This window comes from Onychostoma macrolepis, chromosome 21 (assembly GCF_012432095.1).
Source record: "Onychostoma macrolepis isolate SWU-2019 chromosome 21, ASM1243209v1, whole genome shotgun sequence".
NCBI classification, from domain to species: Eukaryota; Metazoa; Chordata; class Actinopteri; order Cypriniformes; family Cyprinidae; genus Onychostoma; species Onychostoma macrolepis.
Window position 1 is genome coordinate 6471632 of NC_081175.1, and position 26978 is coordinate 6498609.

Genomic DNA, 26978 nt, shown 5'->3' on the forward strand with positions numbered 1-26978 from the left:
AAATGTATAATTCAATTACAAGTACTTAATTTTTGGAATCTGATCACATAATCCACATTACATGTAATCAGTATAACCTTGGCAGTGTTTTAGTAACTTTTATGTTACATACTAGAGTTACATGGTCATAGAAATTCTTTAAAGATTTTTTTATCAAAATTTCAGATGTATGGCACATAGACAGGAAAGATGTATTAAGAACTTTAAGTGAATGACTGTTGTCATTCAGGATCAGGAAGACAAACATACAATGTGCACAAATGTACAAAGTGATGCAAATGAATTAAGTAGTTGTTTTTATTTGTATTGTACATGTAGAATTTAACTTATAACTGCTTTTTAAACTGCCCAGCTCTTCGCCAGCCTTGAAAACAGTTCCTCAGCATCTGTGCATAATCTATCATAGCTTTCTCTTTCAGGTGGATCTCTGTGGCATAATTTTGGCTATGTATCAAAAATTCTTCTCAGTAGCACTATACCTCTAAAGTATGAAAACTGGCTGAACTCCTTGAAATATTTCCCCAAACTGGCAGAATAAATGGTAGATGTTTCCACATCAAACAAAACGATGGCCTCAGGTGTTTGCAGACTGTGAATGGAGAGGAACGCAGCTGCGATGACACGTCATTAGCACCATTGTGACAGTACTGTGCCCCGGGAGCGGGAAAACACAGAGGATCCATTGGAAAGAAAATGTATGACTGCAAACACACACATTCCCACATACCAGGCATATATGCACTCATACACCGAGTAGAGACACACACAAAAATTACCTTGTTGTTTATTACAGTTTTTAAGCCTATGGAAGCATCAGAATCCTGAAATGAATTGCTGAACACAAAAGAAGATATTTGGAAGAATGGTAGGCAAACAGTTGCCGGTAGCCTTTGACTTCCATAGTAATTTTTTCTGTATTGCGAATGTCAATGGCAACCGCAAACTGTTCAGCTACCAGCATTCTTCCTTATGTCTTACTTTATGTTCAGCAGAAGAAAGAAACTCATACAGGTGTGGCAGGTTCAGAACAACATGAGGTTGAGTAAATGATGACAGAATTTTTACTGGGTGAACTATCCATTTAAGAACAATGCACATTTACTTTGAAGTTGTAACATGTTTAGCATGTGCAGGGTGATCATGCATCAGTCAATATATTATTAAGGGAAAAAATAGAAACATTTGTTCATTTGTATTTTGACAATATAGTTAAATAATTGAATAACCGATGAAAGACGAAGCAGAATTTATTCTATATCGATATTTACATATTTAATTGCCCATATTTTAATTGAAGATGTCATTATAGCAACAATATAAATGCAAATTAAATGAATCCACCCAATAAATCTAATTAATTACAATAAGTATTACATTTTAAAATAATAACCTTCTTTCCCAGTTCTGGGAAACAACAAAGTTGATATTAAACATAATACAATCTCATGGAATACTAGGCCTATTTTCAATTTCAATTAAGTCAATCACCCTCAAAACTGTTTCAACTGACTAAATCTCACAAATGTTTATACTTAGATAAAATGTCAATGAAAAAAACAGCATCATCATTCATCAAAAGTGCTGATATGAGATTTTCTGAAGAAACAAACTTAAGTTAATGGGCATCTTACCCCATTATGCTGGGTACACACTAAAAGATTTTTGAAATCTTATAAGATCTTCAAAATGTGAGAGACCACAAACATGAGGGGAAAAAATCCTAGATTTAACGGTTTTGCTCCTATAGTGTGGTGTCCTCGGGGTGGCTTGCTGCTATCAGCATTCTTCAGAGGATCTCTTGTTATCACAGAGACTTTAACCATTCACAACAACCCTCTAATAAAAGTGAGGATATCACTTACTTGTTCTCTATCTTTACTTGAAACTTGGCACTGCGAACAGCAAACATTGTTGATCTTACAAGAAATTTCTCGCTATGTTACAATGCTGGAAGGCCTAAATCACTCTGAAAATAGGTGACTGCTAAATATGCAAATGAGAAAAGTGCAGACATTTCCAGAAACTGGAATCAGGTTTTGCCTGCATGGAGAACAGTGACTTGTAATGATGTTCCATATGGAAAACATGGAAATCAATGGCTACATTCTCAATGATTTGGTTACTCACATTTTTCAAAATATCTTCTTTTGTGTCCAACAGAAGAAAGAACTTCATAAAGGTTTAGAGCGACATGAGGGTGAGTATAGAATTTTCATTTTTTGGCGAATTATCCCTTTATTGCACATTAAAATTTACCAAGTTTACTATACAACTTACAATAACCTTGTGTCACAAGGATGCGCATCTACTAAGGGTGCTAAACAATGAGTGCACTTTGCCGTGTCAAACACAGTAGTTTGTAAGGGAAACCGGTTTAGCTAGTTAGCATGGGCCAGTTAGCCCCTGCTGGTAAATGTAGTAACTACATCATTCTGCTACCAAAAGCATTTTCGTAATTAACAGTAATTTTAACAGTATCTATGCTCCTTATGAAATAAAATATTTTTTGTGTTGGTGACACTTTATTTTGATGTCCCCTTTTGAGCATTCTGTTGACAATAAGTAACTTTGCACCTGCATGTCAACAAATTTTCATTAGAGTATTAGTAGCCTGTCTGCTTCATATCTGCATATCTCATATCTCTTTATTGTCAAAAGACATTTTACTGACTATAAGTAACTTCGCAAAAACATGTCAACTTATTCTAACCCTAACCCTACCAGTCTCTAATACTCTACTAACACTATAATGAGAGGTAGATATGTAGGTGCAACGTTACTTATAGTCAACAGAATGTGTTAAAGTGGCCATCAAAATAAAGTGAAACCTTTTTGTAAAGCATGCAGATGCTTTAACAGCATCACATTTCCTTTTAGAGTCTTTTGAAATCATTAAATAGACGTATTTCCTGTCTGCTAATATTTTTTACATGTCACAGCTTAAAATACGTGCTAGAAAGAGAAAAATATATATATTCATGCCGACATCTACAGTTTGATGAAGGCAAAGGGTGTTTAAAATGCAGATATTTCCCCGGAACTAAGTAAGGTTGAGTGTTAGCACTGTAAAAAAATAAAAATAAAAAACCCTGCAATTCCAACACTTCACAGGCTTTCGTTCCTGTCTCGGGTTATTGTGCAGCTGTTGTCTATGTATGAACATGTTCAGAAGTGTAGTGTCCACTCATAGCTCAATACTCTGACGGTCGGTCACCTCTTAGTGGCCATGCTGCTTCTGTAAGAGTGCCACACTCATGTGTGCCACTAGAGGACGTTATTGTCTTCGGGATAGATAGGAGTTGAAGGATGTGAAATCAGAGGAACTTCCTCTTCCATATCTTTATAACTAAGCTTACACTTAACCTACCAGCTTGTTTTGAGATATATAACTAATAGTAGACTAAGAGTATTTTCATCAGTTCTTATAGGTTCATGAAAAATTATCTTATACATTTATTTATCCTGTTTCTTAGGAAAAATATACTACAGGAGCACATTTACCTTATTTTTCTCAAATTCAGAGAGCAAATTTTGTTCCTCAAGTTGATTCCTCATTAAATAGAAATCTATAATAATATAATATAATATAATAAAACCATCTTTTTGCTTATATACAGGTATGTAGTTTGTTTCTCTGTAAATGTATGTTTCATACATTCAAAGTAGATAAAAAAATGTATTTATTGTAGATTAAACAACAAATTCTGCATAGGTGAGATCTCTGAATGAGGATTTGAAAAATTATTTTTCTATTTTTCTAAATAATATAATAATATTTTTCTAGATAATGCTTTGCACATATAAAAAAACAACAACTCAATACTGATTGCACAGTTTATTATTCATCATTTTCATACCATACTTATCATACAGTATTATCATATCATATATAAGAACAGTTCATAAGTTTAACTGAGATCATTATATCATATTGAATCATACAATAAGGTCATTAGAAGCTTTTTCCTAATAATGCATGCAAAACTACCAGATATTACTGTTATGTAACTTAGAATTTACATAACAAAACTTAGAGAACTATAATATTGATCGTAAAGATTAATCCTCATAAATGGCATCTAATTAAGCAACAACATCAAAATCTTCATCATCTTTTTTATCTTTTTTCTGACAAGTCCTTTTCTTTACATCCCAACCAATATTTGCCAATGGATCTTGGGTAAGGAGGGTTTACGTAGTCAATCCGTTTGGTCTGTAGGTCCACCCTGTAATATTTATCTAGAGAAGAAATACCACAATATTAATACGAATATTTAAAAAAATACTAATACAACATGTTTTATTAACATAAACCATACACACTAAACTTTGGTGTCAGTAAGAATTTTTACCCAAGGCTGCATTTGTCTGATCAAAATACATTAAAACATTATTGTTATTGTTAATTAAAAATCATTCTAATATGGTGACTTGGTGCTCAAGAGACATTTCTTATTATTATTATTATCAATGTTTCTTATAATTTATATTTTTGTGAAACCTGATCAATTTTTCAGTTCAAAAGAAGTTCAAAAGAACAGCATTTATTTAAAATAGAAATCAAATGTCTTTACTGTTACATTTGGTCAATTTAATGCATCCCTTCTGAGTAAAAGTATTTTTTACAAGGTGTCAAATTTTTCATAATGTAAACCTGAAATTTCCAGCCAAATCTGGCCCAACTGCTCAAAATATAAATCATTATTCTAGACTTACCACAGTGAGTCAGGGTAGAACAAGAACACAGATTTTTTAATGATGTACCTTATCTTTGTTTGAAGTACCTTTCTTAAAGAAGTAGACATTCTGCACAGGTGTGGCCTTCTCTTGGACAGTCTCCACATCTATGTATTCATCCGGGTCATAGCTCATGTCAAACCAAGATGGACGTCTTCCACGGCCCTTTTTCTGTTTTTTACCACGCTTCTCTGCTCCATAATACCTATATAACAAATAGAATCTATACATCTACTGTCCAAATGCCCTCTCAACAAACCTCAGTAATTAACAAACCTTTCTTCATAGTCCAATCCAAAGTCTTCCCAGAACAGCGAGCGGCTCACTCGGTCTCCTCGACTCCTGGTCTTCTTTCTCCGTCCGGTTTGGCCCCTGCTCAGGCTGGTGGCTGGAGACGGTGAGGGACCAGGGCTGACGTACAGTCGGCCAACCATTGCTGCATCTATGGGAGGTTTGATGCCAATCCAGTCTTTGGAAATGAAACGCGGCCCTTTGTGATGCCCGTGAACTGGATGGACGGAATAATTCAGCAAACTGGACATTTACTGAAACCTCTGCTTAAATAACATAAGCACACAGACTTACTGCCTTGAAACAGCAGGGAAAACACATTATCCAAGTCACAGTACAGGTTTGTATAACGTGTGAAGGCAACAGAGGGTGAGGCTTTGGTCATGCGATCACATTCTTCATGGGAGGGCTGGTGTTTGAACTCATATTGGTAGTACTGGTCCCCTGTGGGAACAAAAGAAACATTTACTTTTGAATAAATCTATTTCATAAGGTGCATAAGCGTATTTTTGACCTACATTCTTAAAAATAAAGGTGCTTCACGCTGCCATAGAAGAACATTTTATCAAAATAGAGGCTCTCCAAAAAAAAGAGTTTTAATTTATTTACATGTTTTAATGATAAGCTTCACAAATGAACATAACTTGTGAATTTTGAAGCCTAGCTAAACATAGGCTATAAATAAACTACACCACAGTCGCTTGACTGTGTCATCAACATTAAGAATTTGTCAACTCTTTCAGACTTGATCTAAAAACATTTTCGCTGAAAGTTTGAGTTAAAATAGCTTGCATGATTGTGATAAACAGAATGAGGCTTTAAAGACGAGTAGTTAGTAAAAAGGAGTGTTTTACTGATGTATTTTACTTCATGTCTTGAATAAATTGTGAAATCTTGAGCTTGGGTTAAGCACTGGCATTATTTTGTCAGTTTAACCAAAACCCCATTCAAAAAACCAATTTACTTCTGGACAATGGAACCGGAAGTGCTAAAATGCTAACTTGTTTGTGGTTTTGGCCTACAAAAATACATCATCCTTGCAGAAATCTATTATGACCTTTATTTGATTTTCCCATACCTTTAAAAAAATACACTTTTTCCTTCCCATGATGGCCTGGAGCCGGGATTGCAAATGCAGCATCAATATCATCTGGAATCTTCTCAAAGCCCACAGATATGTCTCTTGGATAATCTTCATCCAGGACATCACCATCAAAACGCCAGTACTTGTTACCCTGTGATTCAGCATGCAGTGAAATATTAGTAGTGTGTTATAAATATTTAGTTTTGTTCAAACCAGTTTATAGGTCAGTCTTTCCATGATAAATAAATATGGTTTAAAAAAGAATATATTTTTTTATCTAGTTTAAAAAGCATGTGTTAGGAAAAACCTACCATTTTAAATAAAAGTTTACATTTAATGACTTTATAATATACTGGGTACCATTTGTATAACCACAGTTGTACAAGTAACGTTACTATGATTAAACTATAGCGTAGCAAAACCATGGTTGATTTGTGGTTATCATGGTTTAACTACAGTAACTATTTTTATTTTTTTATATATAATAAAAAATAGCCTATATATATATATATATATATATATATATATATATATATAGTTTTTAATAGTGAAACCATAGTTAATTTTTGTAAGGGAAGTTGTAAAAGTAGCCAGCTAACATAAGCTAATTTAGGCTAATAATAATATTGATAGTAAATATTGTCAGCTTATTTAGGCTAATAAAAAAAAAGCTAAAAGCTATCATATGTTTAGGATGTTAAAATAAGGAAAAATCTCACCTTTCAGAATAGACATTGATAAGCATGTCCCAGACAGGTTCATCACTTATTGCAGTTCCCTTCAACATTTCTGATGTGGTCTGTGCGTATTTGTAGTGCGTTTCTGTATTTGGTTGTGTTGGGAGTATTTGCAGCATGTGTCTTGTCAAACAGATTGAGATGATTTGTTTTTTCTATTTGCAGCATGTTGAGCTCTCTCGGCCACCGTATTAAAGGGATAGTTCACCAAAAAATTTAAATTCCAAACCCGTAAGTCCTTCGTTCATCTTTGGAACACAAATTAAAATATTTTTGATCAAGACCTTTCTGGGTCTTGAATGTGGTAGTTTGTTGATATATATGGAGGGTCAGAGTCAGAGAGCTCTCGGATTTCATCAAAAATATCTTAATTTGTGTTCCAAAGATGAACGAAGGTCTTGCGGGTTTGGAACAACATGAGGGTGAGTAATTAATGACAAAAGTTTCATTTTAAGGTGAACCATCCCTTAAATATTTAACCTGACGTAAACAGACCTTGAATATGTATGTTTTTCCCTGGCAGTTGATGCGAGTGAAAGCAGCATCAATGGGACCGGAGATGCCCCACACATCCTTGACGAGTTTGGGATACCCAGTCATGACAGATTTGTCATCTAACTCAAAGAAATAGTCCCCTAGAACACAAATGAAGAAGGCATTGTGTAGTCAGCCTGAACTTGAACTGAGAAAAAGGCAGAGTAATTGCATTCAGCCTCTAAACTCACCTCTGAACGCATAGATTGAACCATTCTTCAGCTGCATGAAGGCGTCAAAGGTGCGGCCGCTACAGGTGTCGGCTTCTGGATCAGGTGGAACTGTAGGAGGCATAGGAGGGGGACTTGTGGTGGTTCGGAGCGGAGCGGTGGTGGCTGTCACATTTGATTCTTCTGTCGGTGTCACCGAAGAGGTCAGATCATCCTCAGGCACATCAAACATGTCACCGCGGGCAACTGAGGAAGTAATTAAAACATTCAAATAGTGCAGCATTTTCACAATGTCTGGCTCTCTTTCCATTAATAAGACATTAAAGGAATAGTTCACCAAAAAATAAATACTTGTTGAAACTCACCTTTTGCTTGCACACCCTCGGGCTATTCAAGATGTAGATGAGTTTGTTTGTTCTTCAGAGCAGATTTTCTTGCTCACCAATGAATGCTCTGCAGTGAATGGGTGCCGTCAGAATGAGAGTCCACACAGCTGATAAAAACATCACAATAACCTACAAGTAATCCACTCCAGTCCCTCAATTAAAGTCTTGTGAAGTGAAAAGCAGTAGGTTTGTAAGTAACAAATCTTTAAGGTATTTTCACTTTGTCCAAAATCCATAATAACAGCACTTCCTCAGTGAAAAAGTCCTCTAACATCAAAATCTACTGACATATTTGTTTGGAACTGCTTGTTTAGAATGGTTTTGTCTTATAAATGGTGCTTGATCTGTGCATATTTCTCTCCTGATTCAGATGAGGGATCTTTTTCCCTAGCAAAAGCAATATTATGGATAGAGGACCCAAATTTTAGCTGGAAGCAACGGTTTGAAGTTAAAAACATCTTAATGATGGATTTGTTTATTACAGACATGCAACTTTTCACTTTACAAGATGTTAATTGATGGACTGGAGTGGTGTATTGTGCATTATTGCGATGTTTTTATCAGCTGTTTGGACTCTCAATCTGACGGCACCCATTCACTGCAGAGGATCCACTGTGCAAGTGATGTGGTGCTAAATTTCTCCAAATTTGTTCTGATAAAGTAACAAACTCATCTACAGTGGGGGAAAAAAAGTTGTTTGATCCCCTGCTGATTTTGTACATCTACCCACTGACAAAGAAATTATCAGTCTATAATTTTAATGGTATGTATATTTGAACAGTGAGAGACAGAATAACAACAAAAAAATCCAGAAAAACGCATTTCAAAAAAGTTATAAACTGATTTAGCATTTTTTCTAGTATCAAGTATTTGATCCCCTATCAATCAGCAAGATTTCTGGCTCCCAGGTGTCTTTTATACAGGTGAGGAGCTGAGATTAGGAGCACTCTCTTAAAGCTGGGACCATAGTCACCAAGAAAACAATTGGTAACACACTACGTCGTGAAGGACTGAAATCCTGCAGCGCCCGCAATGTCCGCCTGCTCAAGAAAGCACATGTACAGCCCGTCTGAAGTTTGCCAATGATTCAGAAGAGAACTGGGTGAAAGTGTTGTGGTCAGATGAGACCAAAATTGAGCTCTTTGGCATCAACTCAACTCACGGTGTTTGGAGGAGGAGGAATGCTGCCTATGACCCCAAGAACACCATCCCCACCGTCAAACATGGAGGTGGAAACATTATGCTCTGGGGGTGTTTTTCTGCTAAGGGGACAGGACAACTGCACCGCATCAAAGGGACGATGGACGGGGCCATGTACCGTCAGGGCCAGGGCATTGAAGCCAGCCAGGGCATTGAAAATGCATTGTGGATGGGTATTCCAGCATGACAATGACCCAAAACACACGGCCAAGGCAACAAAGGAGTGGCTCAAGAAGAAGCACATTAAGGTCCAGGGCCCGGTTGCATAAAGCACCTTAAGTGTAATTTTCCCTTAAGATCGCCCTTAAATTTCCCTTACAATTAAGGGTGTTGCATAAAATATACCTTAAATGGCACTTAAGAGTTTTTTTTAGGTGAAACGTCATAAACCCTTAGAATTTCTCTTAAGTGTCCCTTAAAGCCCATTAAGTGTTGTATAAAGCCCCTTAACTGTCATTTTCCTAAGTATAACGTAAGGTATGGAAAATGTCACCTTAAGTGTTACACAGCAAGCAGATTCAATCCCAAAGTCTTCTACAAGACACAATCGGCCGCTTTATAACAGATTTAGGCATTTATTCACATTAATCAAATTACATACAACTAATAGCTCAAACGTGAGTGCATCATGCGAGAACACATATATTCTGTAATATTTTATTCCTGTATTTTCCTACATATTACCTGGGAGATGACTTGAAAAACACACATACAAAATATATTTTCGCAATCTTGTGTTTATTGTGTTTACATTTCTGCTTTTAGCTTAAGCTGCAGCCAGCGATCGCTGCTGTATTCCATCATAAAATACTTCTATGTGTCCGGAATGGACTTTCAGCTCGACAGCGCCCTCCGGCTTCGAGTATGAATGAAACATACACTATCAAGTGTAAACATACACTATTAGCGCTTCATAATGTTCACATCACCTCGTTTTGGATACGAATAAAATGACTATCTTGTCCCTTTGCATTTAAATATAGATTTACTCACATTAGTCCCTGAAAATGTTATGTTTTTGTGAAAACTTACACCGCTATCTGCATTAACAAATAACGTGTCCATGGCAACAGTAGATTTTTTTAACGGCAAAACCTGGGTCGCTGTTGTGAAATACTTAACGGTTTCCCTTAACTAAGGGAATGGTTTAAGGGATTGTATGCAACACCCTCAAGTCATTCCCTTAGATAAGATAAATCACGCCTTAAGTGTCATACGTAAGGGAAAAACTTAAGGTGCTTTATGCAACCGGGCCCTGGAGTGGCCTAGCCAGTGTCCAGACCTTAATCCCATAGAAAATCTGTGGAGGGAGCTGAAGGTTCAAGTTGCCAAACATCAGCCTCGAAACCTTAATGACTTGGAGAGGATCTGCAAAGAGGAGCGGGACACAATCCCTCCTGAGATGTGTGCAAACCTGGTGGCCAACTACAAGAAACGTCTGACTTGATTGCCAACAAGGGTTTTGCCACCAAGTACTAAGTCATGTTTTGCGAAGGGGTCAAATACTTACTTGACTCATTAAAATGCAAATCAATTGATAACTTTTTTGAAATGTGATTTTCTGGATTTATTCTGTCTCTCACTGTTCAAATAAACCTACTGTTAAAATTATAGACTGATCATTTCTTTGTCAGTGGGCAAACGTACAAAATCAGCAGGGGATCAAATTATTTTTTCCCCACTGTACATCCTGGATGGCCTGAGCGTGAGTAAATTTTCAGCAAATTTTCATTTTTGGGTGAACTATTCCTTTAAGTGTGAAATGTGTACTTTTTGTCACCAAACTGAATTTCAGACAATTTTTCTGTCCTATGGGTTGATTTTAATTAAAAGTAACTTATTTATTTATTTTTGTTACTTAAAACATTTTATATAGCATTGTATAGATATTATTGCTTTACCTTTGTCACAGACATTTCAGTGTACTACAGTTGTGATTTTCCCCACAACAAACAATTTTGCGAGTAATAAAATTTTATCAAAGGTTAGTGTACTTGTTTATCAAGAGTAATTAGTGCCACTGAAGTGCAAGGATTAGATTAGAGACATGTGATGTGTGAACAAAACAAGGCAAAATTAAGGTAAAAGGATATTTTTATTGTGCGTCGTTTCCAGTCAAGTAGTAAATTTGCAAAAAAAATGCCTCACATGAAGAAATGTAGATGGAACTTCAAGACTCTGCAGGCCAATATTTTTATTTAGATGTTTTAGGTCTCTGGATTAATCGGGAAACAACTGCAAAAATTGTTGTTGTTTTTTGTGCTGATGTCCTTTTTTCAGTGTTTTTTATTAAAATGTTTTTCTTTCTTTATGCGTTATGTATGTGTACATGTTATATATTTTAATGTTAATAGTGCTTTGAAAGTTATTTTCACAGTGAAGTAAAGTCAGGGTAAAGTCCACAGGGCCAAAAGTGCCCAAATCTGATGCAAAACCTAATTGTAAACAGGTTTCCCAAACCCTCCCCTCAGCTGCAATTGGTCAGACAAAACAGAAAGCCCCTCCCCAAACTTACACCATTGGATGAGCTAGTGTTGCCATGTAGGACTGTTCCAGCTGCTCAAACAAACACAGGGATGTTTTGAGAGCACCAGTGTTTACACTTGGAAATCATCCCATAAGTGTTATACTTACAGTTCTCTCTGTATAATAAGCTAGGATATTAGAAAGTACTATAGTAAAATATAAACAAATAAATGCATACATACACACAAATAATAAACCTTTTGACTAATAGAACATTCAGTGCATTCAAATACATTCAAATGTTTGGTGTCAGCAAGTGTTTTTGATTTTTATATGATACATTAAACTGATCTAAATAAATAAAGTAATTTTATCCATCAAAGAATCTTGAAAAAAATGTATCACGGTTTCCAAAAAATTTTTAAGGAAAATAACCATTTTCAAGATTGATAACAATAAGAAATGTTTCTTGAGCATCAAATCAGCATATTAGAATGATTTCTGAAGGATAATGTGACACTGAAGTAATGACTGCAACAAGTAATATGTAATAACAAGTAATAAATGATGTCTGAAAATATATTAAAAGACTTATTTTAAATAATATTTTGTAATATTACTGTTGTTGCTACATTTTTTTAATCAAATAAATGCGGTCTTGGTGAGCATAAGAGACTTCTTTCAAATACATTACAAAATCTTACCATAGTGTACAGTATATAAAAATACATCAATAAAACTTTGACGTATTACTATTTATACATTAAGTTCTTACTTTTTGTTCGACAAGCAGTGTCGAAATCCACACAGCAGCTTCCATAGTATTTGCACATTCTATCACACTGGCATTTCTTTGTCGGATCAAAGCCACTCTGACAGCGTCCCATGCATGTTTCTGTGGAAATTGCAAAAACATTTTTTTTGAAAGCTCAATAAAAACAAACCAGCAATCTAATTATAATGAAGAAGTTTGCGGGACACTTACCCTCTGCAGCGAAACAAGTCGCCAAAACAAGGCACAATAAAATAACAAATTTCATTTTTAATGGCACATCTGTCAACAGCGAGTGCCTAAAATGCTCTAGAATCACCAGTGTGAAAGAACGACGGAGGACAGCTTAGACATCTGTGCCGATCGATGGCTCCAAAAGTCAACCACCCCCTGTTTGTTTAGTCTGAACAACAACAAAAAAAGAAAGAGAAATGATTACTACAAAGTTGTTGATTTAAAGTTAAGAAAGTTTAACAAGAATGGAAGCAAACAGATCTGGAAATATATATGGTAATCGTGTATATAACTGTAATAAGTGGTACTGTGTCAGTGGCCTATATAAACTATTGAACTACTATTGAACTGGCTACTATTGATTTCACTGTCTGAGCAGCTCAACTCACTGTTTGTGTATGACTGCTGTTCAGTCTTTAACACTGTAATGAGACAAATGAGACATTATCATTTAAAACATTTATATACTGTATTTAAAAGCCTTGAAATGTAATCTTTTGTAAACTCTTGAAGCCCACTACAGAGGTATTTGCATCAAAAGATGTGAAAAAAGCGTTTCAGAGTCATATGACAGGTGTGCTGACCAAGGTGCTGAAATAATTTTGAGGTAATAGTTCTATAATTCCATTAGCTGCTCTACACTATAAACTTACTAAAAGTATCACACTCATTTCTTTTGTTGTTTTTTAAATTCTTTATTTTACTGTGCTTGTACTGCATTACTGTATTGATATTTAGTACCAATACTAATAACGGTCTAATTTGCATTTGTTCTAAAACTTTTACTTTTAAATTAGCAGTGAAAACATACATTTAGCCTGTGTCACTTGATGTACAGAATTCAGTTGAACTTTCTATTGTGGATGATTCCTATGTTAAAATGTATGTAACAAAAAGATACGATTTGTTTGAAAATCTCCTGTTAATTTACTTATAAAACAACAAATTTTACTTTTTTAGACTAGTGGAAAGAAAAAGCACCTAAAAAACAGATTTAAGTGTTTATTTTACTAAACATTATTTATTTTTGTCTGTAGATTTCAGTTAAAATACATATCTTTAAAGGCCATTTTCTCAAAATGAGTTTTTTTTCTTCTCAAGAACAGAGCCAGAAATCTCCAGTTCAATATACCAGTTTTATTTCTATCTACTGTATATTGTTATACATATACGAAATACGCTTTTTCTCCTGATTTATCTAACATTTCATTTCTAAAAATATGGTGATTTTTTTTCTGGCTGTTGACAGTATTTTCTGGTTTAATCTTCTCTGCACAAACCTCTAATATATCAACAAAATGAAACAAGAATTGTGAAACCTGGCTTTATGCAATTTTCAGATTTCTGTTCTGGACATTAGTGCAGATTTGATTAGATAATGCCTCGTTTGCGTATTTAAACATAACTTTACAGAAATGTTGTAATACAAAACAGTTTTCTAAATGTGCTGTGACTAATCAATAGAGGAAACATGGTGATATCTATTAGTTAAAATATTTACCATATTCACCTTGCATTAATAGATATCAAAATAGTTTAAAAATATAACTGACAGTGATGACATGCATTCTTTTTTAAATGTATTTGCAAACTATAGACTGTAAAAAAAACTGTGAAAAAGCTACGGTAAAAACCTGTAAAATGGTTAACGGTAAGTTCCCCTAATATATACGGTGAAAAACTGTAATAGACAATTCAGACGATTTTATGGTGAAATACCGCTTTTGGAAGTGAAAAAGAATGTAAAATTTACAGGGAAAAACCGTAAATTGACGTTCCCAGAATTCCCTGCGTTGCATTTCAAATTTTGTTTGAATTTGATGTTTTTTCTTTGAAATAACTAGGTTTCTTCTTAGTTTTTTCTTATCAGTTATGTTTATTAGGGTTGTATGTTACATCTAATGTTGTTAAATTAATGTTTATTGCATATTTCAGTTTAATGAGTCTCACCATGATGGTGTTTAGTGCTTGTGTGAATGACACTGTGCACCTTCTATATATGTTATTATTTAAAAGCTGCTTGTGATGGGCTTTGGTTCATCATGTGACTTTCTCATCACCACCTGCATTTGGTGGTTATCAGTGTATTTCAAAGGTACAAAACAGATTTCAGTATTTCAATAGGTTGTTATATTAACATTATATCAGTTTACGGTATTTAACTGAAATTACGGTATTTAACTGTAAATTTAAGTTAAAAGCATAAAACCTAAAACGTTGCTACCGTATATTTTACGGTATAATTCTGGCAACCACAGCTGCCGGTTTTTTACAGCATTTTTTTTTACAGTGTATGAACTGAAAAATAACGGATTAGGAGAAAGAGAATTTCATGCATCTTGGAACTAAAGATTATTTTGCTGAATTTTTATTGTAATATTTGTGTTTTGATACAGAAAATACATATATAAATCTATTTTCTTTAAATGTTGTATTCATGTGTTGCATTTTTGTAGACCAGTTTCTTGAAAAGACAGACTGACAGACAGGTTTATAACTAAACTAGGATAAGATATATAACTAGGATAACAATATATTAACCAGTCATTATTATTTGATTTTATTAGCTATAAACTGAAATCTTACCTTGTCTGTAAAAATGTGACTTTAAACGTATCTTAAAGTAGCTTAAAATAATCAAATTGTTCATTTTTACTACTTCGATTAAGTAACTTGTTAGACATTTCAGGAAATAATTACTAATTTGTACTGGAGTAAACTTGAGTCTCCGATAACTCGCATCACTCTTGCTCCTTGATATTTCCTTTAAGGCCATAACTTGATGTCCTGCCAGAAGTTATAATTCAGAAATAGTAAAAATTGCTTTGTGTAAATTAGATGATAATGTAAAATGAAAGGACTTTGTCCTTTATTGAGGTCAAAATCCATAAGTGGGTCATTGAAAAAGAGATAAAAGTCCAAATTCAGGAACAAGGAAGTTACTCATTTAGCTTGACTTAATCCATACGGCCACTGCTAATTAAAGACCAATTGAGTAATTGATGTGTCATGTAATATTGGTAATCCCAATACCTTTGGAGAGCCCTGACCTTTGTTTGATGAGAACACACTGCGACAGACCAGCTGTCTCTGATATGAATTACCACCCACAGCATATGTAGAAATATAAAAAAAAAAAAAAAAAAACAACTGGTTAGTTTTTAGGAGGTCCATGCACTCAGAAACAATAGTTCCTGATCTTGAGATTATTTCTCAATTGACTGTGTCAGAAAGACTTAGTGTCTGTTAAACAGCCATAAAGATGACTACATGGTCCTGCCGCAGCCAAGGTCTAGCATCAAAGCTCAATGTACTAAAGAAGATCATCTATAATCATGCAGAACAATTCCATAAAGCTACTGTTATTATGGCCTTGTAAAGTGAGAGCAGTATCTGTATATTCTCAGCGCCTAGACAAGGAAACCTATAAACAAGGAAGAAGAAACTGACAGTAACATTTGCCAGAATTACATGTAATATCATACTTTAGCTTTGAAACTATTATTAAATATTTAGGAAAAGTTAAGGGTTTCATTGAAAGCTGTACATACACTCCAAAGGTGGTTTAAGTGAGATTATGTAACATGCAAGGGGCTTTATCTCTAAGGATCAGACTCTATAGATGGTAAAAGAAGAACAAAGCTTTGGAGGAATATATATGATGGACCTTTAGCATATATTAGGCAGTTAAAGCCATATCAGATGAAAGAGACTCTTTTCAAGAGGTCAATGGGCTTCAAAGATGAACAAACTGGTAGTACTTGATTTAATTTACAAAGTATGTCCTTAATAAGTACAAACAGAAAGTTCAAAGTCTGTAAAGGTTACTAATTAATGTTGATAAAGCTGTAAGGTCTCAGTCTGTACTGAACCGAAGATTATCAGGTGTATCACATGCTTGGCTGATCTGTTCCTCGCTAATCTGAATTTATTACCGTAATCCTACTCAGCACATTATTCTTATGCATGAACTTGGGTTTTATGAAAAGACTGAATTTTGAATTAAACACTCATTAACTCTTATCTTTTTTGTAAAAAGTAAATGATCCATACTGCTCTTCTCTCACAAGGCTAAATAAAACTGACATATTTATAGAACTATAAGTTATAGAACTATAAAAGTCAAACTTTAAAAGGCACAAAACAATTTCTATGCAATGAAAAGAAAAGAAAACAAAAAAAGAAAGGGACAAAACGAGGAAAGAATGAAAGAAAGAAAGAAAGAAAGAAAGGGCCCAACAGAAAAACTAACAAACAACAAAAACTATTTACTTGATGTTCAAATAGTTAGTGGCTAATATTAACTAGTTAACCATAGAAACATACAAAATGTTTAAATGAACTGTTGTTGATTTTCCACTATTAGAAACACCAATCATCTGTTCCATAAATTAACTCATTATCATTTATTAACAGAAATATGTAAACTTCTGTTCAAAGGCTTGTAGTCAGTAAGATTTTTAATGTTTTTGTAAGAAGTACATTTATATGATCAAAAATACATGTCACATGATCCTTCAAAAATCAGTCTAAAATGCCGATTTGGCACTTAAGAAACATTTCTTCTTCTTATTATTATTATGCATCCCCCCAAATTCTTTGATGAATATAAAGTTCAAAAGAGCAGCGTTTATTTAAAATATAATTCTTTACTTCCACTCGACTGATTTAATGTGTTTAAACCCCAGCGTGAGTGCTAAACAAGACAACACCATGTCTTTGTCTTTTTCTTTATGCATGTATTTACATTTTCTTCTGAATTCAAAGAACGTTTTCACAAGAACTAAAATCAGGTGTCTCATAGAGGGAATTTGTGTCATTTGTTTTTTAACCATAAATCTACATCCTGCTTTTGACTGTAAACAACAACAGCTAGTTTTGGGAATCCAGCAGGAAGTGCTGGAGAAAATCCTTTGGATTCCATTTACATTAAATCCATTAAATTTACATTTACATTACATTTAGTCATTTAGAAGACACTTTTATCCAAAGAGACTTACAAATGAGGACAATGGAAGCAATCAAAATCAACAAAAGAGCAATATACGCAAGTGCTATGACACGTCTCAGTTTTTATAGCATTATTAGTCGTGGGTAATGTTAATTTCTATATATACGTAGGCTACAAAACACATTTTTTAATCATTTGTATAAATGAAAAAATTAACAATAGTAAATAATAGCTTATTTATAAACGAACAGTAACCTAGAAAAACAAACTTTTTTTTGTTATTTGATTCTATTCTAAAAAAACAAACAAACAAACAAAAACAGTCACTTGTACAGCACTGTACAAGCCACCACAATGACAATTATATTCATACATTCCCACATTTTTCCAGAAGTGAGCAGTAAGAAACATTCTTTACATATTTCTGGTGTAAAAGAGACACTTATCAGGGCGACACCTGCTCTTCCATGATGACATTGGCAGTGTGAAAAGTTCAGAAATGCTTTTAATAAATCCATTAGTCAGTGTGTTAACAATACAGCGAATTGCGTCCTTAGAAACAGATAACAAAAGGGTTAATATTTTTAGTTTGCTATCTCTTTTACCCTCCCCTCCCCTCCTTCATACCCCTATTTACCCTCCCCTTGTTCACACAGTTAATGTTTAATTTTCCTTATGTGACGATGCCTATAAACACATTGATCAGGCACAACCTCCTTTGCTGCACTCACACCATCAGCACTCTGTTGTCATTCTCTATCCAGCACACACCTGACATCTACAGCTGAGGGCCAGAAGACATGGCATTGGTTCTACGCTGGCTGTGGGTTAACAGAAACTACTTCATCATCTTCATCACCCCCCTTATTATATTATGCCTGCCACTGCAATACTCAACTCCGGTAAGTGCTTTTTTTGCTGGAGCAGAAGTATTTTGTGAAAATCTTCTGCAAAGCCATTGACATGAACTTCTTAAGCAAAACTGTTTTTCACGCATCTACATTTTGTGTTTAGGAATTTATACTAGCCAAATGACTGAAATATGACAAAGTGACATCTGCATATTTAAAAAAATAAAAATAAATAAAAAAATAAATAAAAAATTTGCCTCATCAGCAGCTGAATGATGCACTGTTCTTATTTATAAACTGCGGAACACTGGACACTCTGTTTACACAGCTTGCAGAGGTCATCCTCAAGTCACAAACAAAGAGAATAAAGGGTTAGATCTGACCAGGTTACTCTGACCTAGAGAGCTTCAGCTGAAAAAATATTGAACAAAACTGGATATTTGACTCTATTATTAATATTACAATCTTAATAAAAAGTAACAATCAGACATTTAAGAACCCCAAGTGGCTAAACTATTGAATGCACTTTGTTTTTTGTAGTTTTAAAAGCCCTTACACAAGATAGAATTATGTTATATGTATTTGTTAAGTGTTTTTCATACATAAAACCAGAAGCTTCTGGAAAGTTAAACTCTATAAAGACAACCGTGTCATACGTGATTCACAAAATTATGCCTCTAAAAAACATGATCAAAACTTGGGTGAGAACCCTGTTGTACACAGTCTTGTACTGTACATGTTTATAAATGACTTTTAGTATAATTTTAAAAATGTTCACCTTCAGGTCGTGGCACTTGTGTGTTTTTGCTGTGAAATCTTTATAAAGTAAACATAAACTTTATAAAGAATAACGTTGACATTGTTAGTAATATTTCAAAATGAACACTTACTGGAGCAACTTAGGTTTGATTAGGTTGATTATCCAAACAAACAATTTTTTTTTTAAATTGTATCTAATCAAATATGATTAAATATGAAACATCATATGTTTAGCCCACTACTACAAACTAGGCACTTACATTACAAACTATGCGAATGTCATCTTACTTTTTGTCCACATAAAGCAGCAACTGCATCAAATCGCATATTTTAGCTCAGTCTGGGCCTTTAATAAAATTAGGTAAAAACATTATAATAAAACAGAGTTTTTTTTTCCTTCTCAGGTGTTCTCATTACATCATTACATCATATTACATGGACCATAAATGCTCGATGTATCAAATATGATATACATATGCACTTTTTTTTTTGTGTGTGTGTGTTCCATAGACTGTTACATCTGAAAAATTTGTATTTTTTTTTCTGACTATATTTCATGTCAGACTTTACAGGGTTAAAGAGATTACACTGCATTTTCTCTACTGATAAAATTCCTCCATAAAAGAAACCCATCCATAAAAGAAAAAGCATTCAAAATTGTTTATAGTCGTTTATGGTCAAGGGTTACTTTTATCAGCATTCTGAGAGTGATAGATGAGTCTAAATAGGTCTTCAAGAGATACAGTAGTGACTCGATAAAATTGAAACACACCTTTTCCTCCCCTAAGATGAAAGGATTTCCATAGAACTGAGATTTCATTTTTGATGTGGTATGCATCTCATTCACATCCAATAATTCTCTTCTATAGAAATGTGTCCTACTGCTACTCAAACAGGTGATGTAGTCTCAAGTTCACTTACCTTGTGACACTTCTGCTCTTCAGGAGGCAAAATGCGGTTATGCCATCATCCTGATGGCGCTGTACTGGTGTACAGAGTGCATGCCGCTGGCCGTCACTGCCCTGCTGCCTGTCATCCTCTTCCCAATGATGGGCATCATGGAGTCTGGAAAGGTATCTTACAAAAAAATCCAGAATTAGCACTTTGCATCATTATATACCTAAACATAATGTACAAGCAAACTACTCACATAGCAATCATTTAAAATAAATGTGTATATAATAGTTATCATAAAAGAAGATCAATAATATTATCATCGTCACAAGACACGTAGAGAGAGATTTATCTTCATCAGCATGAAATCTACTTGTATAAGTGTTATCTCTAATGAGTCAAGAACGTTTTGGGCCATAAAAGCAGTTTTTATGAGCAGCATGGAACAGATTGTAATCTGTCTTCCTCCTATATTCCTTATCTTTCTATCTTTTAAGAGAACTGACTGATTTTAGATATTCAGGCTAATGAGCACGTCAATAAGAAAATACAACCATAACTGCACTGGTTACCATATCCCACAATGTAATGATCTCAACTGTTTTTCCTCAGATTGCGCACAAAACTGGATTTAAAATGCAAAATGACCAATGTTATTTCTGAGAGGTTAACTTTGTACTACCGATTGAAATGTTTACCATTGCGTAATGCATTTTCGTATACTATTTTGGAAAAACAGTAGAAAGCATACAGTATATGGGAGTGGGGTAAGATGAGCCAGTGGCGTAAGTTGACCCACCCCCTGTAACTGTACGCTTTTACTGTCACACGACCATATATTTTGGAACCACCCATCATTTCTGCCAGACTGTGAAAAGAAAAAACACACCGGAGGAGAAGGCACCGATTTACTTTAAAAACTGTTTTGGGCTTTTCAAAGTCAAATTTTAGCATAACAGGTGTAATGGTTGTTACATCAAAGTAAATTTACCCAGGTCTAAAAATATTTATTTTGATGGCTCTGTAGTGCACACTGTGTATACAGTAAACAGCAGCCTAGTATTACATTTTAAACCGAAGCCATACTGAGCAGAGCTAAACATGTAACTGTTACTTTGTTGTGTTTCAGGTGTGTGTTGAGTACCTAAAGGACACCAACATGCTGTTTATTGGGGGACTGCTGGTGGCTATAGCTGTTGAACACTGGAATCTCCATAAGCGCATCGCTCTGGGTGTCCTCCTAATAGTCGGAGTGCGGCCTGCTTTGTAAGATCACACACATTGAAAACTTCTAACCTACTTTATTTCTGTTTCACACTCACCTGTTTTGTCTGTCTGTTAACTTCTGCAGGCTGATGCTGGGGTTCATGATCGTAACAGCTTTCCTCTCCATGTGGATCAGCAACACGGCCACCACAGCCATGATGCTGCCCATTTCTCAAGCTGTTCTTGAACAGCTCAGCACCACAGAGGCAGACGCTGATGAGAAAGAGCTGAGGGAAGGCCAAGATAACCAAGCGTTTGAGTTGGCCGAGGTCAACGTCAAACAAGCTTTGGACAATGTCACTGGAGACAAACCCAACAGTAAGTCATGACATGTTGACACATTTCTTTATTATTATTATTATTATTCTGCTGCTCAGCAAATAACTACATTTGTGGACACTGAATTGAAATTATTTTATTGTTTTATTTCTCTATATAGACCTCAGTCAGAGTAGCACCATATTTTAGGCTACTGATGTTTGACAACATACCAACTGTCCAACTGATTAAATGTCTTTCTGGAAAAAAAACTGAACACTAAAAAACTAAAAAGTTGAAAAGTTGTCACTGTCAGTTACAAAAATGGCATGATCTAGGACCTTTATACAGTGCATTCCATTGTAAAGACTATAAGTCAATCTGCATTCAGTTCAATATGGCATCCAAACTGATTAAGGTCAATACTATCTTAAATGTCTCATAAAGCTTCAAATTTGCGTGATTTCAGGGAATGATGTTCCATTATGTCATACTAGCATTTCTAAATCCCAATTGTATGCCAGAGGGTGTTGATATGGTAAACCAATTAACCAGTGTCTAATATACAGGTTTGACTGATTTCGGGCCTGTTTTATAATGTAGTTCAGTTTTTATTTAATTATTATATGTGTATTACACTTTTATTAAAACATTTGCAACTGGTTTGTAAAGTGTCTTTGCATTTTAGCTCTTCTCATTGCCTAGACACCGTTTTGACAATCAGCTGTCAGCGTTCGCGTTTCAAACGCTTCCAAAGAATGAATCATGTTGTGAAGCAATCTGAATTTTCAAAAAGCTCTTTTTGACTACAATCGATAACTGGGGTGCAAAGTGGTGCCATGCTTTTGTATGAAATGAGAGAGTGAGAGTGTCACCGAAACGAGTGGACTGATATACAGCATTTTCAATACTGACCAATCAGAATCTGTGGTAATAGCCTAAAGCACAGTCTTAAAACTTACATCCCACCTGCTCTAAATCTTGACAGCCAACCCAGATATGGAGGCAAGAATCAATGCACTCTCTGAAGGCAGGAGAAGAGAACGGGAAGCAAAGTACCTTCGTCTCTTTAAAGGAATGAGTCTTTCTGTGTGTTACTCCGCCAGCATCGGAGGAACAGCCACCCTAACGGGTACCACACCAAACCTTATTCTCAAGGGCCAGATGGATGAGTATGTTTGTCAAGTATCCTGTTAAGTCTACATAAAATAATGATCATAATATTTTTTTTTATATATATATACAGCATGTGTGTGTGTGTGTGTGTGTGTGCTGGTCAGGTCTCTTCTTACACATATTTTTGCACATTTTTGCAGCATTTTTCCAGAAAACAATGACGTGATCAACTTTGCCAGCTGGTTCGGTTTTGCCTTTCCTAACATGGTGCTGATGCTTGTGCTCTCTTGGCTTTGGCTGCAGTTCATGTACCTGGGCTTTAAGTAAGTAACTTGCATACTTTACATTAAATTAGAGTGTGCGTCTAGGACATAAAGTAAGTGTTGTTAGTTCGATTATTTCAATTTGAGGTGATTTTGTTTCTCAGCTTTAAAAAAACTTTTGGCTGCGGTTCAAAAAATGAGGGAGACAAAGACGCTTACAGAGTGATGAAGAACGAATACAAGAAATTGGGAAGGATGTGTTTTGCTGAGGGTGCTGTGCTTGTCATCTTTGTGGTCTTGGTGATCCTATGGTTCACACGAGAACCAGGGTTCATGCCAGGCTGGGCTACTGAGCTCTTTAACAAAAATGGACAGTGAGTAAACTTCACCCAAAACTTTAAGTAACAGTTCACATTAAAACCAAGTTATGTTCTTTGCATGTTAATTTCTTTCTATTTTCTATTTTTCTCTGCAAAGATTTGTCACCGATGGCACTGTGGCCATTTTCATGTCAACCCTGTTCTTCATCATTCCATCTCGGCTAGACTTTTCCTGTTTAGGAAGCGCTAATGATGAACATGATGAAGGAGCTGAAGAAATGGAGGAAGGTAAGATGCTTCTGCATTCAGAGTATTTCAACAGAACATTGCGCCATAAATTTAAACCAGGTCTTAAACCAGATCTACTGGACTATCTGTTTTATAAAGGAGGAGAAAAACAGAAGAATGACAAGAAGAAGAAACTGAAGGGCACTCCTACTCTTCTAAACTGGAAGGTGGTACATGAACGCATGCCCTGGAACATAGTGCTGCTCCTGGGCGGAGGATTTGCCTTGGCAAAAGGAAGTGAGGTAAGACTACTTAAAGGTGACATATCATGAAAATCTGACTTTTTCCATGTTTAAGTGCTACAATTGGGTCCCAGGTGCATCTACTAAGAACAGCCCAGTATAACTTAAATTCACAGACATAATCAATTGTTTTTGTAACTTGTGTGTTTTGTAACATAAACTTGTGGATTTGACCGTTTAAGTGCAATAAGACATGAAAGAGAAAAAGACTTTAGTACTCACGTGCCATGTGACAGCCGCTTTCTGTGCGCGCGCTTCAGATGTGTGCGCTCAGAAAACCGTGTATCAGAAGTTTAAACTAATATGGTTTAAAACGCATGATTTCAGAGTGATAGACATGATAATCAAAACCAAACAGATGTTTTTTTAGCAGAGTATCTGAGGAACCAGCTGTAAAGGCACAGCCTTATTCTGGAAAAGGGGGCAGGGAGCAGCAGCTCATTTGCATTTAAAGAGACATGCACAAAAACAGTGTGTTTCTGCTTCCACTCAAAATAGGCATTTTCAAAATGATATAATAAATGATCTGTGGGGTATTTTGAGCTGAAACTTCACAGACACATTCTGGGGACACCTGAGACTTATATCACATCTTGTAAAAAAGGGCATAATTGTCACGAGTCAACCCGTCTGAGTTCCTGTTTTCCTTATTTGGTTTAGTTCCGTTTCTTGTTAGTTAATTATCATTCATTGTCCCCACCTGATTTGCATTTCCTTGTTTGCTCTTTTGTTCTTGTCAGTTTATAAGTCCTCAGTTTTCCCCTCGTTTTTTTGTCCGATCTTAATGTTATTAAATGGGAAAGTGAGTTGATGCTGTTTCGTTCTCCTGGCTTTCATTTATATTTATTCTACAACCACGCACCTGTGACAATAATAGGTCTCCTTTAATTTTAAATAAGTTACATTAAAATAATGTACTTTAGATGCAAAAAAACAACAACAACATAATATAATAAAATATAATTAGTGCTGTCAAATGATTAATCATGATTAATCGCATACAAAATAAAAGTTTTTGTTTGCATAATATATGTGTGTTCTGTGTATATTTATGTATATATAAATACACATACAGTATATATTTGAAAATATTTACATGTCTATTTATATTCATATAATTTAATTATAAATATCTTTAATATATAAACAACCTATTTTTCTGAAATATATACACGCATGTGTATTTATATATACACATAATAAATATACACAGCACTCATACATATATTATATAAACGAAAACTTTTATTTTCGATGCGAATAATCATTTGACAGCACTAAATACAATATAATATAACATAACATTATATAATAATGTCATGATGTTTTTGTGTAGGTGTCTGGACTGTCAAAATGGCTGGGTCAAAGTCTGGCCCCACTGAGGAAAATCCCACCCTTCGCCATCTCTCTGATACTGTGTTTGCTGGTGGGAACATTCACAGAGTGCTCCAGCAACACAGCCACCACCACACTGTTCCTGCCCATTCTGGCCTCTATGGTGAGTACACAGCCTGAATTAGCCTAACGATACCTACCACATGTATTCTATGTTGCTGCACAAGTATGGAAGTGCTAATAATATGTCATCTCTGTTTGCAGGCCACAACAATCGGGCTCCATCCTCTCTACGTAATGCTGCCCTGCACCATCAGCGCGTCGCTGGCTTTCATGCTTCCTGTAGCCACTCCACCCAACGCCATCGCTTTCTCCTATGGCAACCTCAAAGTCTTGGATATGGTATGGCAGAACACATTTTACATGAGTCTTTGCTGTTCCAGTGGAAGTTTAACTGGGAGTTAAATGTCAAAATACATTTTTGAGACAAGGTTTATAAAAATAAATGAGTGGATAATTGTATTTTCTTTTTGTTTGAAGGCAAAGGCAGGTTTCATTCTCAACATCATTGGCATTCTATGCATCAACCTTGGCATCAACACATGGGGAACGGCCATGTTCAATCTAGGAACCTTTCCCACATGGGCCAACGCCACAAATGTCACAAGTACACCATGAACATCTTCACATCTAATTCTTTGGTTTTGTGAGAATGCTAAAAGGAGAGAGGAAAAGAAGGGCAAAAGAAGTATATCCAAAAAATACCATCATCAAATGGATAAAAGGGTCACAGTATGCAGAGCATGTAGCGTCCGTTCCCTCATCAATGACCTCTGGAGCAAAAGCTCAGTTCAAAAGCTCAAACCTTTAGACAGTGTCTTTTCAAGCACTATGTAAGTGGCTGGTAAGGATTTACAGTCTCAATTTAGTGTTTGAAATTCTGTATCACTTATTTACATCTTTAAAGTTACTCAATTTTGAGGACTTTGTAAATGTGCGTTGGCTTCCATGTAGCGCTTTTCCTACCCCAGTGTGGGTAAAAGGTTTTTTGGTCTTCCATTTGTGCTGGTTCACGAAAATTGAATTAATTTATAGGGTCTGGACAAGACCTTTTATATTTTCGATCCCTTTTTGGATCACAGTCTATTTAATACATTTTAATACACGGTTGAATCATAAAATCTTAATCTGTTAAGTAACACAGTTGAAGATTTTTTTAAATGCCCCTACTTTGTAAAAGTAAATACTTGTAGGCAAAAGTCACAGCATTTTTCAGAATATGTGCCTTTTCTCAAATAAAATTAATTTTGTGAAGTCTTGTGAGAAATGTCATTTTACAGCACCTGCAGCAACATTGATGGGAATTGATTTCAGGTATTTCAAGTAATCATTTCATAAAATGTAATTTATTTTATTGAAGAAAATTGCTATTACAAGGTAAATATCAGGACCTGTATGTGTATTTTATTTATTTATTTTTTTTACAGATTTTTCAAATATACTTTTTTCTTTTTTTTTTTACTTACATTACTGATCAAAGGTTCAGGGTTTTTGAAAGAATATGATTACCAAGGCTGCATTCATTTTATTAATAATTTTATATTGTTTGTTAAAATAACGGTTTTCTATTTTAATATATTTATTTATTTCTTTGATGGCAAAGCTGAATTTTCAGCAGTCATAACTCCAGTCTTCAGTGTCACATAATATATTATTACAAATATTGGAAAAGTTGTGCTGCTTAATATTTTTGTGGAAACCATTTTTACACTTTTTTTGGGGGGGGGGGGGATTCTTTGAAGGGCACAAATTCTAAAAGAACAA

General features: G+C 35.0%; 2 protein-coding genes across 2 annotated transcripts; one reads left to right on the forward strand and one right to left on the reverse strand.

The window, feature by feature from the left end:
- The first annotated feature begins 535 nt into the window (after positions 1–535).
- Positions 536–26889, forward strand: slc13a2 (solute carrier family 13 member 2). The gene is made up of 14 exons (XM_058757556.1): positions 536–695; positions 2161–2197; positions 18327–18464; positions 20117–20245; positions 21196–21332; positions 21418–21650; positions 22579–22762; positions 22907–23029; positions 23134–23343; positions 23447–23577; positions 23677–23819; positions 25156–25317; positions 25419–25556; positions 25695–26889. Exons 3-14 carry the CDS (start codon positions 18363–18365, stop codon positions 25830–25832), a joined length of 1830 nt encoding a protein of 609 aa, XP_058613539.1. The 5' UTR covers positions 536–695; positions 2161–2197; positions 18327–18362; the 3' UTR covers positions 25833–26889.
- On the reverse strand, positions 3823–12748 carry vtnb (vitronectin b). The gene is made up of 9 exons (XM_058757559.1): positions 12591–12748; positions 12381–12500; positions 7575–7799; positions 7345–7484; positions 6107–6263; positions 5323–5472; positions 5014–5245; positions 4785–4942; positions 3823–4239 (listed from the first exon to the last, which is right to left on the reverse strand). The coding sequence occupies exons 1-9, from the start codon at positions 12643–12645 to the stop codon at positions 4118–4120; spliced, it is 1359 nt and encodes a 452-aa protein (XP_058613542.1). The 5' UTR covers positions 12646–12748; the 3' UTR covers positions 3823–4117.
- Positions 26890–26978: the final 89 nt, after the last annotated feature.

Coding starts and splice junctions, on each gene's coding strand:
- vtnb (XM_058757559.1), bottom strand. CDS start 12,645: ATGAAATTTGTTATTTTATTGTGCCTTGTTTTGGCGACTTGTTTCGCT. Junction 7,485..7,574: donor TTCAATCTATGCGTTCAGAG/GTGAGTTTAGAG, acceptor TTTGTGTTCTAG/GGGACTATTTCTTTGAGTTA. Junction 5,246..5,322: donor TTCCCTGCTGTTTCAAGGCA/GTAAGTCTGTGT, acceptor CCGTCCATCCAG/TTCACGGGCATCACAAAGGG.
- slc13a2 (XM_058757556.1), top strand. CDS start 18,363: ATGGCATTGGTTCTACGCTGGCTGTGGGTTAACAGAAACTACTTCATC. Junction 18,465..20,116: donor CACTGCAATACTCAACTCCG/GTAAGTGCTTTT, acceptor TCTGCTCTTCAG/GAGGCAAAATGCGGTTATGC. Junction 23,578..23,676: donor AGCTGAAGAAATGGAGGAAG/GTAAGATGCTTC, acceptor TGTTTTATAAAG/GAGGAGAAAAACAGAAGAAT.